This window comes from Acipenser ruthenus, chromosome 40 (genome assembly GCF_902713425.1).
Source record: "Acipenser ruthenus chromosome 40, fAciRut3.2 maternal haplotype, whole genome shotgun sequence".
In the NCBI taxonomy this organism is placed as follows: Eukaryota; Metazoa; Chordata; class Actinopteri; order Acipenseriformes; family Acipenseridae; genus Acipenser; species Acipenser ruthenus.
In genome coordinates, this window is record NC_081228.1 from 4,044,162 (window position 1) to 4,061,276 (window position 17,115).

The 17,115-nt window shown below is 40.0% G+C and overlaps 2 protein-coding genes across 5 annotated transcripts in view; one reads left to right on the top strand and one right to left on the bottom strand.

Annotated features, from left to right (window-relative positions):
• Positions 1 to 5,604: 5,604 nt before the first annotated feature.
• Positions 5,605 to 8,832, bottom strand: LOC117397280 (transmembrane protein 218-like). The gene is made up of 4 exons (XM_033996016.3): positions 8,669 to 8,832; positions 8,069 to 8,195; positions 7,527 to 7,629; positions 5,605 to 6,199 (listed from the first exon to the last, which is right to left on the bottom strand). The coding sequence occupies exons 2-4, from the start codon at positions 8,176 to 8,178 to the stop codon at positions 6,065 to 6,067; spliced, it is 348 nt and encodes a 115-aa protein (XP_033851907.1). The 5' UTR covers positions 8,179 to 8,195; positions 8,669 to 8,832; the 3' UTR covers positions 5,605 to 6,064.
• Positions 8,833 to 9,254: 422 nt separating this feature from the next.
• Positions 9,255 to 17,115, top strand: part of LOC131708128 (homeobox protein PKNOX2-like) — a 57,162-nt gene continuing 49,301 nt past the window's right edge. For all 4 annotated transcript variants that reach the window (XM_059010333.1, XM_059010336.1, XM_059010334.1 and 1 more), the window contains exon 1: positions 9,255 to 9,342. The gene's annotated coding sequence lies outside the window, so the exon portion shown is untranslated. The remainder of the gene's footprint in view (positions 9,343 to 17,115) is intronic.

Here is a 17,115-nt window from a genome sequence, read left to right on the forward strand (position 1 = left end):
AGGAAAAAAAAAAAAATCTACAAAGTGCTCTTTTTCCTTTTCCTCCCGCTGTTAATACCAAACTGTTCCTTTCGTCTTCCCGGGGCGCCTCTCAAACTCATCACCAGGAACGCAATTAGCCCAGAGAAATTTGTAACCACTTGCCTGCACAGTGTGGGACTCATCCATCATCTTGCCTTCTCCATAAAACCAGAGAAAACAAAAACTTGTACTTTCTGTCTCAATGTTTTAAGTCTTGTGCCCCTCACTTAGTAAAACAGTGATTAACAGAGCTGCATGCTGAGTTTTTACAAGCATGTCCTGGCACTCATTTCATCCCTAACACAAGACCTATAGTATGGGAAGCAAATGGCTAACTAGGTGCACCCATCTCCTCTTCCTCCAGTGGGAGAGCTACGGGACTAAATACCTAACAAGGCTTTTATTTTCATGTCATTTCTATATTGCTTAAAGAGCCCATCTCCTCTCTCAAGAGAAGATCAATGGAGAATTGTGGGTAACCCTATTCTGGGTTTATTCTAGTAGGATGTTCACTTCCTCTTCCCGAATGAAGCAAGACACACAATGGCTGACTGGGGTTGCCAGTCTCCTCTCTTCAGAAGGAGAGCTTTAGTACAGGAGCAATTGGATTGATCTGCTCAATCAGTTTAGAGTTATGGTGAAGCTTTTTGAGCTGGCTCAAGGAAGGTAGAAAGGAAGGCCTGCGCTCCACCATTAGAGGTCAAGTAGAATCTAGTCCATCCTCAGCACTCAGAGCAGCTGTCCATAAAGTAGACAGCAATGTCTTGGTCCAGCTCAGTACCCCACTATTGGATACATTATTCAAAGCACTCTGACATGTCTAACCGGCCCGACCCCTTACCCTTCACCCCCTACTAACAGAACACAAATCCCTTCCCAATTGGTGTGGTCTGGCCCTTTGTGCGTGGCTGTGTACCACCTGCGTGGACGGGGAAAGGTTTTGGACAGATATCCCCTTCGCTCTGCGGGGCTCCAGTGGGTTAGCAGAGAGCCACGCTTCACTCCCAAAGGGGGAAGCAGGTCCGAGCAGTCAGGGGCTATTGGGGGACAGCCTGACCTCTAAATTGGGCCTTAATCTTCCCCATGGGGGGACAGGCTTTCCCCTAATCCCCTCCTGGGAGGAGGGTAGAGGCCTACGAGCTGCCTGGCTGGGATTTGTTCTTGGGTGACTGAGGTGCTGACAGACCCCTCCGGCCTGACACAAAGGGGGTAATGGAGCGGGACAAGGCTGCAGTGAGAAAATCTACACTTCTCTCCTCCAAATAGAGGAGCCATCGCCCTGGCAACCCCTACAGGCCTGACGAACACTACAGCTTTCACACTGATAATAGCGCACAGTAGTAAATAGCAGAGAGGGAGATTTTTATACACTAGGCAGTTGGTATGCTGATTCCCAAAAGCGGGGTTGAGCATTAGGGAAAGGAAAGATGCAGTGTTTCTACAGGATAGAAACACCCCCAGGCTTGTTTTACTAAAGAAGCTATGATACCGGGGTGTGAAATTGGACAATTATACAGCTACAGGATCATGGTTATATTCCTGTATCTCAATTTGGTGTGTGGGAACTTTAATTAAATCACTCTGGGATCGAGACCATCATTTCACCCTCTCCAATTTTTAACCCAGACTTCTCGAGATAAAAGGGTAGCACTTTAATAAACCCACTGAGGTCACTTTTAGGAAATCAGTGAATGCATGTCAAAGTCTTGTTTTAAAAAGAAAATGTATCAGTTTGTGGTTCATTCCTGTTGAGTTTGAAATCTTCCTGTAGCACTGGGCTCTGATGAACCCCCAAACGCTCTCTTTTCTAATGGCCAGTGTTTTGACAAATGTATGAGCTGCATCCTCTTTTTTCACGTTCAGTCTGAATACAGAAAGATAAAAGGAATGCTGTATGCAATGCTATTTGGTCATGTCAACAAGGCCTACCTGAAGCTTTACAATGGGGCTCCATTCCTTGAGGGGATGTCCGGTCCATTAACATACTAAAGGGGGCAGGAAAGAGGAGTGGGGTTCAGGAGAGGCAAGGATAGGGCTGTAGTCTGGGGGGTGGGGAAGTTGTTCCATAAAGAAAAACAAGCGGCCATAGAGACAGGGGCGGAGGGCTGGGATTCTGCTTGAGTAGCTGTCAATGGTGGCTCTGGTTGTTTAAGGAGTTGGTGGTGTGGTGGTAGGGGGGGCAAGGGTGTTGAACAGAAAGCCCCCCCTCCTTCCCTCTCATATACCCGTACACCACTCTCCATCTCCATCTCTCACTCCTTCTCTTTGTACACCCAGCTGGCGGCCCCACAAAAGGGGTCCCGGTTGGGATTACCAATGAGCGCCCCATCTCCAGAGGCGCTTTGTTCCGCCGATTTTCCCACTCCCCGGAGAGAGAGAGAGGGGGGAGAGATTGAGAAAAAAGAAAGAGAGAGCTGAATCAAGAGAAACCAGCATTCCCAGGGACGAAAAAGAGCAGCTTCTGCCAAAAATTTTACGTAATTTCCTTGGTTGGTTGGATTTATGGATCCTGGAATTCCAAGAGGTTCAGGAGTTGTACTGTTTTTCTTTCATCACCAATATCTTAATCTGAGTATCTTGAAAATCACAAAGAGGCTGAAGATATTAATGACCTTACAGTATATACCTGGTCAACCTAGTACCTGTCACTCCCCGAACTCTAACCAGCTCAAACCACTAAGCCACACAGCCTCCAAGTCCTTGAGCTTGAATACTAGGACACACAGTCTCAAGTTCCTCATCTCAAAACACTAGGCTCCAGTACCTGGGCTCTAACCACTCAGTTCTAGGTACTGCTGCTCAAACCTTTCAGCCATATTACTGTACCGCCAAACCATCCAGTTTAATCAATAGTTATACTGCCTCTTAGTCCATTTAGCACTAACCATTAGCCACAATGTTCCCCATTCTCTGCCTTTCACCATTAAGTTTGAGCTGGCTGATGTTAAATTGCTTTAAGAAAATACCTCCCAAACCCCCCAAAAGAATAATCTGAAGTGGATTGCGATGCAGAAAGGTCTCTGTGCAGAGATGTGGGCTGGAACTAATAGGATTGGATTTGATTCATTAGTTCCTTTTATCCAGCCTGGTTGGAATTTCACCCCACGTCCCGCCAGCCTTCCCCGAATTCATGAGGGGTTGTGGGGTGGGGGTGTAGAGGAGAGGGGTGGTGGGTGCAGCGAGCTCATGGTGCTGTAGCTTGGGGTTCAGCACTGATCAGCGATTCTGTCTTCATTTCACCCCCTTCCCCCACTGCTTTATGGTGCCACCTGCTGGGGGTGTCTAGCTGGAGCACTTGCAATCCACCCTCTGCATGTCTTCAGTTAAGAAGCCTTCACTTACTGAATCACATGTCTTACTCGTAACAGTTCTAATCTAGTCACAGTCAGCTACAATTCTGCTTTGTTGCTTCATATCAGCAAGGCTATGCTGAACCGTCCTACCCAACCATGCAGTGGCATGAACGGAAATAGTGAACAGCAGAGATTTACAAAACTTTTGCACATTATATTTTCAAACTTTTAAAAGCTGTATTGCAACACAAATGAAAGGGCACATAAGGTGGCTTAAACATTAGGAAACTAGGCTCTTTCTTTTTAGAAAAAAAAATGTGCATGTAAATAAAAGCTTCTTAGATGTGATTGTATGCAACTCGTGAGTTAGCTTAGACGCAATGGCACTTACGATGTGTTACAGATATTCTGAATCTATCTTCCATCACCCTTGTATAGTGCGTGGGAGTGTTGTGCTGTTGGAGGCACTGTCTTTCAGAGGTGAAAAAACTGCCTGCTTTGTAAAAATTTACATTTCAATAGAAACAAGTAGATGCAATAAAACTGGTTTAAATCTTATCACTCTGACAGAACAAAGCAAGACTCCCCGTTTATCTATAGTGAAGTGACTATTCAATGTCTTCATAAACAACTTTTTATCACTTTGTCACACTTACACCAGTAAATTACTTGCTGAGAACACTGCTGTTTACACTAGCTTCAAGTGCTCACATTTTAAATCCTATTATTCAGAGATCCTTTGGTTTCAAATGGAGAGTAAACAATATTAAGTGGAGAAGATACAACAGTACATATCACTGCATCCGATAAATAAGGAGCAGCAACAACATTTTGTATATAGTAATATGTAATATTAATGCTATCATTGCAATTAAGTCATTTTAAAAATGAAAAACAAAACTGGTTACTTAAGTCTTCAGAATACACCAGATGACAAAAGTGTGTATTTTCTTTATACTAAATTGGAATAAATATTGGTTTACACACACTGATGTACTGTATTTATGTACAGTATGCTATGCAGAATACAGCATATGTTTTGTCCAGATGTCTCCCAGCACCACAACATGGGACAATATGTTAACTGTGACTGCTGTGGGCCCCAGTCTGGGAGTAGGGGTGTAGGGATGGGGGGAGATGGGGAGGACACAGATATTAAAGAATTAAGACTGTGATCTTCTAAGAATCCCCCCCTCCCTTTTTCACAATAGTTAGTCTGTTTCGTGGGAAGGAATTCAATTTTGATGGCCATTCCTCCTCCTCTTGCATATTAATGGGTTCTTCGAAGGGGACATTGCTCAGAACTTAGGGGCTGTGTTTTTATACAGGGGTGTCGCAATCTATAGACACTCAAGCTTGAGAATTAGACAAAGATGTTCAAAGCATACTGACTAGCCTAACAAACGTGTTTGCAGACCAGTTGAGTGCTCCAACTGGCTAATTAACTAAAGAATATCCCTGCACATAATCCTACCCCTAATTTTACTATCCTGTGATGCTTTTCTAACAGAGCGCCAGACCATAGTGATATCTGTAGCTATTAAGCATTGCACTACGCTGCTGTTCCGAAATTAATACTTTATGTAACCGGGAGAATAATCAAGTCATTCTTCTTCAAATATTGATGGCAAAATGGTAATGAGTCCAGTTGGCTCAAAAGAGCAAAAGACATGTTCTACCTTCAACAAAGTAATGTAATTAACTCTCCCAGGCACTGAAGTACACTTATATACTTTTATATTTTAAGTCGTTTAGGATAAAAGCATCTGTTAAATAATTAAATTATAATAAAATACATTTTAAACTATGCTGGTGATTAAAATCCTAATAAACATATACTGCTGTGTGCAAGATGTATAATTCAGTAGTGTACAATTCATTTATACAGCAAAGGGACTGCAATGGAAGCACAACAAAGCTACAGATTCTCAAATATTGTACTTTTAAAATGTACTACAGTATATTTCAGAAAAGCACAAAGAGGGAGTAGCAGGCATCACAGCACAGCAAGACTGGACAATGTGTCCAGAATCTAGTGCTGGAGTTCCTGTTGCACTCTTTACTGTGGCATGACTGTGTCAGTGAGGGGAACACGTTATTCTAACATGGGAACTACTGCCTTCTAGTGGCCATCAAGATCAAGCAACACAAGCAGGTCTGTCAGCCCCAACGGCAAATACAGTTTCCTCTGTAGGTCAAAAAGAATAAGGAAAAAAAAAGGGTAAATATACAGTTTATATATATATATATATATATATATATATATATATATATATATATATATATATATATATATATATATATTTTATATAAACCCACTATGTATAAAATACAAAATAATCAAATAAAATATGTTTAAAAACATTACATTAAAACATGTATTAACTGTAAGCACAAAAGTAGTAAAATAGTCCTGGAACAACAAAACTCCCCTCCATTGTTGATCTGTGGGTATTAAGTGCTCCTCAATATCATTTTATCATTGTTTTTTTTTAAACTTTTAAACAGTAAAATGATCACACAGAAATAAAAACATAAGAGAAGTAGGCATATGGAAAAATCTACAGAGGATACACAGTTTCTGGTGACTGTGTTACTTGGAGTACCCAATGCTAAGGGGAGCAGAGAAAGGGAGACTGCTGAATGGTCAATTCTCAGCAAATGACTTTACACATGGGCCAGTCTGTACCTTACAGACAGAGCTAACTGCTGCTGTCTGTATGAGCTTGTGCCTTTCCCTGGCTGTGCCCCTAGCGTGCCCGCAGTGGTTTGGCATAGACTGGCTCCAGCATGTGGAAAGGCAGCACCAGGAACAGACTGGCAAGGAAAATCACACCCAGGATTGACACCAGGAAATAACGTCCGATAAAGAAGGTATCCACAATCTGTAAAGGAAAACAAATGAAAAGAATGATTCTATTATCGATAACCAGATTCATATTCCTTTCTCTAACATACAAACTATAAATTACAATTGTTTTTCATGTGTTCATTTTTAAAAATAGCAGTGTGTGTAGTTACTAGGTTTCACCACCAGATGTCCACAAGCTTTTAGAAACCCTGTCTTTGTGTCTGTCCCTGGCATTAGAGTTATGGGAAGGATGAATCCACCCTGATCCACATATCAAACTGGGTACTACTACTAAGCAGTGCTGGCCCCCCTGCATGCTGAGTCGTAACCTATGATGATCTATAAAAACATTATTGAAGCCAAGGAGAAAATATCAGATTTGTGGGACTAAAATGATAGCTGAACAACAAAGAGCATATTGATAAAAGGAGACCCCCTTTTTAAATTGTTAATTATTTGTTTTGCTTCCCTGAGCTACAGAGGAATTTGCAGACGACAAACCCTTTACCTGACACTGTTGAAGAATGTCAAGAATACTACAAGGACAAAGAAGCTTGTATGGAAGACATGTCCATTGCCACCTGATGCAGTAACCAAAGCATCCTGTGGAGGGCAGTATCCAGCTACCACCACAGAAGTCAAATAGGCTTGCAAGTGATACAATCGTTTCTAAAACCAAGCAAGTGGCAGCTAAACGTGGACAGTTGTTGTTTTTCTGTGTTGCCGGTTACAGAAAGGAGCCGGGGGATGGGGAGAGAATACTAAACTGCAGATTGCCTCCCAAAGGATCTGCTCTAAGTCTTGTGCAAGGAGAGTCTAAAACCTACCGCAGATGCAAGAGAATCTCTAGTGGATGCGATGTTCTCTCGTTTAACACATCTCACTTTTTAATTAGCCAATTAGCCGGTCAGCGAGGCTCAGAGCCAGGGCCATGTAATATTAATGTGGTACGGAGCACCCTGCCGTGGGCCCCTGTCTGGGACCTGTCTAATTAGCACTCTGATACTTTGCCTGTGTTAAACAGGGAGAGGTTAGCTGCTGTTTATACACAGACTGCCTGTCTTGATTTTTATGCCACATTTCTTAAATTATTTTTCAGTGAGGATATTCGTGTTTAATCCCCCCCCCCCCCCCCCCCAGGGTCTTACTGAATTAATCAATGTTTTTTTTTTTTTTTTTCATAATATCAGCTCAATAGTTTACCAGCAAGAACTACTGTATACAATTTATTTGGAATTTGGTATAATGTTATGACAAATAATCTGCACCTGAGCCATCCTCCAGCACAGTGTATGTGGGTGTTATACAGTATGTTTTAAAAGCTGTATTTTTAAAAAGGTACAGTACCAGCGAGTACTTACCACCACTTGTGTGACTGTAGACGGTGTCTCAGAGGCCCGTGGGAAGAAGATGAGGACCAGAGTGATGATGAGAGCAATGAGAAACACTGGGATCACAGCAAACCTGACAGAGAACAGCCAACAACAAAACAAGCTGTAAACTAAACAGGGCAGCTCCTGAAAATCACACAGGGGAGTTTTGCAAAACTCATCCTGCTAATGTGTACAACAGCAGGAGCAGACATTCTTATAAAATAATATATCTTATTTAGTTAAACATCTGATAATATATTTGTGCCATAGGCTAATCGAGAGAGAGAGAGAGAGAGAGAGAGAGAGAGAGAGAGAGAGAGAGAGAGAGAGAGAGAGAGAGAGAGAGAGAGAGAGAGAGAGAGAGAGAGAGAGAGAGAGAGAGATACGTTCATGCCCATTTCGACCCTCAAAGTTTGGTTTCACTACTATTTCATTCAATCCTGGGCATGTCGGAGTATTGTTTCCATTCGTCATGTGTATGCATTCTACCCACACTAAGTAAGTGATTGAAATCTGGATGCAACACTTACTTGGCCGGTCCAGAAGCCCTGGAGAGCAGCAAGCAAAGAACCAGCGCCACGCTCCAAATGAGTGCAATAAGAAACACGCCGATCCCCACTCCCAGAACAGTGCCTGCCATTCTGCACAGCCCTGATCCTGCAAGCACCACGGCAAATAACAACGGCACGGTATCGAGCTGACAACTGATTCAAAACGCAAGCAAGAACAACAGCGATTTATAAAACAGGGAGAATGCGTCGAGCAATCCCGGGCACTGTGCTACAAACTGTGTTTATTATGTTGCTGAAAAATACCGCCTGTCGAACGTTACTTTAAAAAACGAATTGCGGCTTACATATTTAATAATAGTATGAACTGAAAAAAAAAATATTCAGTACACTACAGTACTTATAAGTAAAAACGTCGATACGTAATGCATTTGATCGCATTATATTGTATTATATTTGATTTCGTATGTGCTCGTGAATGTCTTTTTTTCTGTTACCGGTATTTAGAAAAAGAAAAAAAAACTTTTAAATGCCATTGTGTACTGTGTTTTGCATATTTATACAGTTTTCAAAAGTATCTAAAAACGGTAACTTTAAGTGTATGTTTATGTATCTCTGTACCTGTTCCTGCCGTTGCCCTGGTAACCGGCGCCACCCCACAACATCAGCTCTTGCTAAAGGCTCATGGGTAAGAGAAAACACCCAATCGTACGCATTGTTACTGCTTAGCAAAGGAGCCTGGGATGAGCTCCTCAAACCCGCTTCCCTTCCACACTGCAGCCCAGCACTCCAACCACTGAGCTACTGAACTTCATTCCTTTCCACACGAGATTATTAAAGATTCGCATTAGTATTATGATGATAATTAAGTATTTTTAAAAATCTGTTTTAGTAATTGCCTTTGCAGAAAATCTTCAAGACTTTTCTCTAATTTTAAAACTGAGCGGCCAGTTGCATACAACACTTTAAGTTAGATTTCCTCTTTAGTTCCTTGAGTTGACGGGTGTGTGGCACAAAGCAGGGTAAACACACCCTTAAGTGTGCCAGCCCCAGGTATTGAACACAAGAAACTGTTTGTGAAAACGCAATGTCCATCACTTGCAGATCTCAATTCGGGCCGCCAGGGGGCTTGCATGCTCTCCATTTGCAAAGAATGCTTGTGTGGAGCACGTGACAGGGCGAGTGTACAAAGATCGGGGGGGGAGGAGCCAGGGATGGCTGACGTCACAGGCAGTGCTAGGAAGTATAGGCTGTGTTGTCAGCCCAGTGTCAGTCTGATGAAGATTGGCATTCAGGTAAGCTGTCATTCATTTTCAATGTCAGTGCACGGACTAGACTAACACCGCGGCGTCTGTTTTTTTTTTTTTTTTTTCCTTCCTCTGCTCTCATTACAAAAGGCAGGACATTATTCATACAGACAGGGCTAGGGAAGAGAGGGCGGGAGAGAGAGGTAGAGTGAAGAGAGGGAGTGAGAGAGCATGTAAGAGAGCATGTAAGAGAGACAGAGAGAGAGGGAGGGAGGAAGAGAAAGAGAGATCGTGGAGAGATGTTTGTTTGTTTGTTTGTTTACACTGGCCGAACAAAAAGGCAATCGGATCTGCACTTGAAAACATTCGATGGATTATTAGGAATTGTAATAATTGTTATTAGTTATGTACTGTTTGTGGTTACTGGTATTGACTGAATTCCTAGAACATTCCCTTACATAGTTTTTTGCTCATCGTTTCTTCGGAAAGCGAGTGTTTTCGGTCGACATCAGCATGGTTTTCTTGTTTTTAAACAATGCAGATGCGTTAACTTGCGGAACAGTATTTATTTTTTTTAGCGTGGGACGCCAGGCGTTTGTGTTTGTGTGTGTCTGCGTAATATTTGCATGGTACCGCTATTATTGTTTTTACATATAGTTTTTGTAATCACAGTAGGGTATGTAATGCATATTTGAGTTTGATTTCAAATACTTATTTTTTTCGTTTTATTTAGAAATGTTTTGGTATTTAACTTAATGTGTTTTTTTTGTACAGTTAAGAAATAATACGTTTTATTCTACCAAATTATCAACGGTGTGCTGCTATAGTTTATTTCTCTTTTTGTTTTGTATTTGTTTCAAAATTTTGTAAGAGTTTTTTATTCTTTATTGCATAGAGTTCGATGTTGTTTCTAGTGTGTTTTTTTAATTACATTTATTTTATTCCAGTAGCATTGATCTCACTTCTTATATAAAGCCGTTTTGTATTTCATTAAAAATTGATCGTTGCAAATGTTGCTTTTGTAACTTTTTACTACGGGTTTCCATTTATTTATTTGTATATATATATTTTTTTGTATAGTATTTGATCATTTGTGATCACCTGTTTTATTGTTAAGGGTCATTAATGTGACATTTAGAAAAGAGAATTACATGTTTCTATTTAGCATTATTGGGAATATAAATCGATGTTATCATAGCAAAACATTCCGATAAGGATAGTGGTTTAGTATAATATGATAAGTATGAATGTTTTAGTAAACTTTACAAAGTATTGCAGAAATACTATATATAAAATAGTTTGGAAACTATAGGAGTAGAAAGGGGTGTGGTCCGGCACACCTGATCGCTATTTAAATGTTATTTCAATTTAAACGTGACACTGTGTCAAAAGCAATTCCCGTTTTGTATTGCTGTGTGGGCAAGTCACAATGGTTTAAGCCCCGAGTTAGGGGTTTTTATATAACAAAGCTGCTTAGTTCCGTTGCACCGAACTGAAAGTTTAACTTTGTTTAAAATAAACACGTTTTGAACTATTTCCTCCGTGGCTGCTATCTAGTTTAAACTTTGTAAAGTACAGGTTTGGTCACAGATGTGTGTGTGAAATATAATCATCCTCACGGAGTCATACGAAATAAAAACTGTATTTGCAGCCGGCTTGCTTAACAGGCTTTGCTGTTAACAGGCTATGCTGGAGTTTGTTTGACTTTGCTGAACTATTGTGCACTTTCTGTTTCTTGTCGACTGCTAGAATGCACTTTTCTTCTTATTTTTTTGAATACTGTAAAATCACGAAGTTGTGTATAATTGAAATATCATTTAAAGCCTTCCCCTGATCTGTAGCCATAGCTTATTGTCTGTCTTGAACATTTATAGGACTTTTTATTTCATATAACTGGGAAGGACACGCCGGCAACACTTTCAATTTAGGGTTAGGCTACTACTCCTAACCCATAGCCTATTGCACCTAATACAATAGCCTTTGCGCTAGAGAAGACCAGCATATTGCATTACTGTATAGGAACCATGAACTTTGACAAGATATTTCAATACAACGTTAAACCACCAATAAAACCTAGTCATTATTATTACTGTCAGTGATAGAAATTGCTGAATAGAGTTTATTTTTATAGGATGTATATATCGCTAAACCTGAGCGTAATTTCAAATGATCTGCAATCTCATAATCAAATAAATAGTGAAATGTGTCCTCATTATTAAATGCTTGTGAGGAGGCTGAATTCACCACACATCAGCATCGTCAGTGTTTTGAAATATGGTACTGAACCCAAAAGCAAATGTAGTCCCCGTCCCTCTTAGTGCTGTGGAACTCTGTGTAACACGCAGCGTTTCAGAAACAGTTTCTAATGAGGTGTTATTTCTGAATGAGTGTGTACCTGGCTTCACCTGTAGATGCATTATAAGTTAAAGAAAGCCAAGAACAAAACAGTTACATTGCAAAAAACAAAGCACAGTAAAACAGTTTGTGTAAATGAATGCCTAGGCTGAATCCAACCCCTGAGTTAGCTTCGTGAATAGGGCCCATGGTTTTCTTTCATAAAATAATGTTGCACTACAGCAAAAAAAAGGTTAGACTGGACCTGTGCTTCAAATCTATTTGTGCTGTACACTAGATGTATACAAATCCTATTGGGATATGGTATATTTAATGCACCGTACAGCAGATCCCTTTGACAGTGTACAGTCCCAGTATGGGAGGATGCACAGTAAATGGAATCATGTTGCAGTGCAGACAGTCTATGTGTCTCAGTCCTTGCTGTTGCTGCTCCTGAGTGAGTCACTGTTTATTTGTCATGGCTGCTTTATATCCTGTGGGATCCTGCTCTGCTGTCTGCAACACAGACAGAGCTGCTGTTTGCCAGCCTTCATTCTCCACCATGCTTGCCTGCTTTCTGTTTGTATTTGGGTGTGCCAGGGTTAGATCTCTGTTCTGTCAGGCAAAGACAAGGATGGATGGGCAGAGAACACAACAACCATGTTTGCAGTATTCCAATCCATCAGTCTGTCTGTCTGTCCGCCTGTCTATCTATAGAACTATCCATCTGTCCAACTTATTTCGTTCTTTTGTTCATTTTGTCTCTGTCTTCCTATCTGTCTATCTATAGAACTATCCAACTTTTCTCTGTCTGTCCAACTGTTTTTGATCAGTCTGTTTGTCAGGGGCATTTTAAGTCTGGGGTTGTGGGATCCAAAAATGGGATGGAAAAATGTGCCCCCCAATATTATTCATAATCCCAGTCCAACCTGAAATATGAATGCTAAATTAGCTGTACAAATTTAATGAGAAAAAAATTCTGATTCATTTACTGAGACCATTGCTAGATGTCACTGTGTATTTGATCAGTTTGGTGTTTTCTCACAGGGAACAATTGGTACTTCTCTTAAAGCTACAGTGCTTTTTTTTCTTCTAAACGGTAGAATCATTTCCCCCTTTACTTTGTTTAAGATCCTGTGCCTCAGTTTCATTCTTCAATTTGAAACATGCAGATCTCTCAAGGCAACACAGTGGAAGTTTCTGTTACTTCCTGGTCTCTAATCACTTCAGGTGTTCAAAGTCACAGCATCAGATCATGTGACCTACAGCAACGGTACCAGGATGTAACAGTTTATTTATAGTGCTGTAAATATAGTTGCATATCCTGAATTAGCATAAACAAAGTCAGTTAAGAAACCAAATATTGGAAGCACAATAAAGTAATAATAAAGATAATAATGTATTTTAAAACACTGGTTTCGCTGGATGTTTCATTTTCCCTGTTGGTTATATTGCTGCATTTGGCTCCACACTTGGCCATTGTACCTCACAGCGGCTTGAAGGGTGACACTGCTCTGAAGTGTAGAGGTCTCAGATCCTGTGAATACTGTGTTTATGAGCAACAAAAAGTAATGCGGATTAAAAAGGAATACAATATTTCTGGTTAAAACAAAACCATTGCAATCCTCTTCTGCAGATTTGCCATCGTCATGTTGATTAGGTTAGGTCAATCATGGTTTAAAAAAAAAAAAAGCACAAAAATACAGACTCTGAAGCGGCCTGCTGCAAATCTCTTTTTTTTCCCCCGTAGAGGATTGTTTTATCATATTTTTAATGCATGGTTTTGTGCCGCAGATAAGGGATAATGCAGATTTAAATGCTCTTGCTGCTGGGAGCCTAATTGATGATTTGTATCGTGGGACAAGGTAGCCCCCAGGCCAAAACAGCAAATACGAAATAGTGAGACATCATTTACATATTCCAGTTGACTTCATTTGTCTGTTTTTGTTATTTTGATGCAGTCATGTGATTCATACATCTAATTAGACAGGGAGTCATTTTCAGCTTCCTTGAAACCGAAAGAGGCAGAAACACTATTATTATTATTTATTTCTTAGCAGACGCCCTTATCCAGGGCGACTTACAATTGTTACAAGATATCACATTATACATTATACAGATATCACATTATTTTTACATACAATTACCCATTTATACAGTTGGGTTTTTACTGGAGCAATCTAGGTAAAGTACCATGCTCAAGGGTACAACAGCAGTGTCCCCCACTGGGGATTGAACCCACAACCCTCCGGTCAAGAGTCCAGAGCCCTAACCACTACTCCACACTGCTGCCCTATATAGGTTTGCGCAGAGAACTTGTGCACAATCTGTACAGCTATTTTATGTACTTATGCAATGTTTTTTTTTTTTTTTTTTTTTTAGCATAGTGCACAGTGCCACCTGCATGGTCAGATTATGTAACTGCAGCAAAGATATTCAATGTGTTTGTGCCCTTGTGTAAAAAAGACTAACATTATGGTCTTGGCTTCATATTTTACAAACGAATCCTGAAACTAAAGCATTCTCAAAAACATTAAAGCGTTAATTTGTCGAAGGTTAGATTATGGTTGGGGTCCATATCTGCAATAAAACAATAACTTAATTTTTTTTTTTTTTAAACTGTTTGAGAAATGTTTGAAAAAATTCAGTCCACTGTACTGTGTTAAGTGCAAAGTCAGATAATTTGCAGCACAAAATAACTACTCCCTCACAATGCGTGACTCAAAACCGGACTAGGTTTGGTCAGCTGTCCTAAGCAGAAAATAAATAAACCAGGGCGAGTTTGGCTTCAAACAAGGAGCCTTATATATATATATATATATATATATATATATATATATATATATATGAATATGTATATTAAATCAACAAAAACAAAAAAAAAAAAACAGGTGGACTCCCTCACTCGCTAACAGTTAGTGGTGGATAGAGATTTCTGATTACCTCCTCTGTGAAACAAGACCCCTATAGAACACACTCTGGTACTTGAAGAGGGTTTACCAGCACAGCCCCACCCCGCACACACACATACCATACTGGTACATTGGAGCAGGTCCAGGTTAAACATCATTGCACTGGGGTGGGCTGCTGATAGGATATCATTAACAGCTTGCTGCACGAAGCTAATGGAGACTTGCAGCAAACTGGTATATATGTTTCCTCTGCGTGCATTTCAAACAGGCTTGAGAGTTCAGCCCGACAGCTGACTGTCTGATCTCGCAGGCCACAGATCTGTACCGCAGTGTTCAAACCTGACGGGCCGATATTGTCCGTGTCTGCTAAGCCTGGTTGATTCCGATTGCTCTCTAAGGGCTGGCTGCTTCAGACTCCTGAAGGACTGGCTTGGTGTGAAAAGCACTCGCGGGAAGCATTGCTCTGCCTATTCAGCAGCTCTGTCGTGGAACAACCTTCATCTTGACTTCAGGAACATGCTTTCCGATATAACTCTGACACCGTAGACTTTCATGTTATAGATCAAGTTCATTTGCATTTTATATAATAAACACACACACACACCACACAGAACACCTCGGGTCAATTGCAGCGTACCATGTTTAGTCCACTTGATGGGTCTAACTAGTGGATTAAGCAGGTTCAGTCCACTTGACTGGACTAAAGTTAGTATACCTTCTAATCCCAATTGCAGCGTGCCAGAAGTTAATCCTCACAGGTTGATCATCTGCTAAATGAGATGAAACAAGATCACGATTGCAGCAGCGTACCAAGTCAGATTTGTGATGATCCTGTTCAAGTGGATTAACTTAGTACTGTGAAGGAGACTTGGTACGCTTGCTTGTCCTAAGCATTTACTGCTTAATTTTTTTAATTTATTTTTGCAGGCAGAGCTGCATTTTTCCCTCTAAAATGACAAACCTGAAAACTTTACTCTACATTTCTTATGTCCGTCATGTTCGGGCAGTCAGATCTCTGAGAACAAAGTCTCGCACAATATATGTAGGCCCTACATTTTAAATAAACTTTTTAATCATGTATCTCTGATACCGTTTTCAATTTAACGCAATTCAATTTCGGGTAATATGCTTTTAACTATAAACAACTAATGGTCTATTATCATGTGTCAGCAGCTGAAATGCAAGTACAGTCAGATCTGCCAGTTTGAAATGTGCACGAAAAAGATATGACATTTATTTTTACCTAAATATGTTTAATGTAATAAAAAGGCATCTTTCTTTTTGTACAGGTATGCATTTATATATTTATCTGATGCTGAATTCCACATGTCTGATGAATAAAGAAGAGTTTATAATCCTATCATTTTCGGATTGAGATATGAACATAATTTTCAATATTTTATCATGTAGTCAAATAAACTACAATTTGATATCGCAGAAGGCTACTGGAAGCCTGTAACAGAACAGTGTTTCATGTTAGGTTTCGAAATGGCACATTTTTCAATTTGTCAGTTTTTTGTTAAGTATATGGAAAACTACAAAGCGGTATGTAATTTAATATATTAGCGTAAGGTTATTCAGCAGGTTTCACTTTATGAAGCACAATGTGTTCATTCTACAGGGTGATGCAAAGCTTTTGGTCCTGGCTGTATGTTAGTCCCCATTATCTGTCTAACTTGTTCCGATCAGTTAAACCAATTACCAGGATCATGTTTGTTACGCTGCAATCAGGATTGAGTTAGTGCAGATTTGCAGGATTTTCTAGTCCACCTGATGTGACTGAATCACTGGTACACTGCAATTGACCCCTCAAAATTTGTCATTTATATTATTTATTTTTATTTTTATTTATTTATTTCTTAGCAGGCGCCCTTATCCAGGGCGACTTACAATTGTTACAAGATATCACATTATTTTTACATACAATTACCCATTTATACAGTTGGGTTTTTACTGGAGCAATCTAGGTAAAGTACCTTGCTCAAGGGTACAACAGCAGTGTCCTCCACTGGGGATTGAACACACGACCCTCCGGTCAAGAGTCCAGAGCCCTAACCACTACTCCACACTGCTGCCCTACCTGCATGAAAACCTCTGGGAGTGAGAATTTCAATTTTCAGTAATCAGTGATATAGAAACGATAGGCAATCGTGTGAAAATGTTCGAACACTTTGTGAAAATGTTAGACCACTTTGTGCTTCAATTAGACATCTTAAACAACTTCTAAAAGTCTCATGCATTTTACCATTTGTGGCTATGTTCCTTTTCTCTTACTATTTTAAATTAATTGCACGTGTTGTCTATTAAAGTCATCAATTAAATCAGACAATCACTAATTTGTCTATTTTGACGATTTTCAGTTACAGCGGTTTGATTTCATGTGCACAACGAATCAAAACAACAGAAGCCGTAGGGTGTTCTAATAGATGTGCACACTACTGTGAAAATAAAATAACTTAATTGAATTTTTCATCATGTACCAGAATATTTTACACAATGAGTATTCTAGTGTTTTTATTGCTGGTATATTCTGTAATGATAATTATAGTAAATAGCATATATATTTATATGTAGT

What these genes read in the sequence shown, in the direction of transcription:
- LOC117397280 (XM_033996016.3), bottom strand. Translation starts at nt 8,178, where the DNA reads ATGGCAGGCACTGTTCTGGGAGTGGGGATCGGCGTGTTTCTTATTGCA. An exon ending in AGGGCTTCTGGACCGGCCAA is followed by an intron (nt 7,630 to 8,068) that starts GTAAGTGTTGCA and finishes GTTCTCTGTCAG; the next exon opens with GTTTGCTGTGATCCCAGTGT. An exon ending in CTACAGTCACACAAGTGGTG is followed by an intron (nt 6,200 to 7,526) that starts GTAAGTACTCGC and finishes TTTCCTTTACAG; the next exon opens with ATTGTGGATACCTTCTTTAT.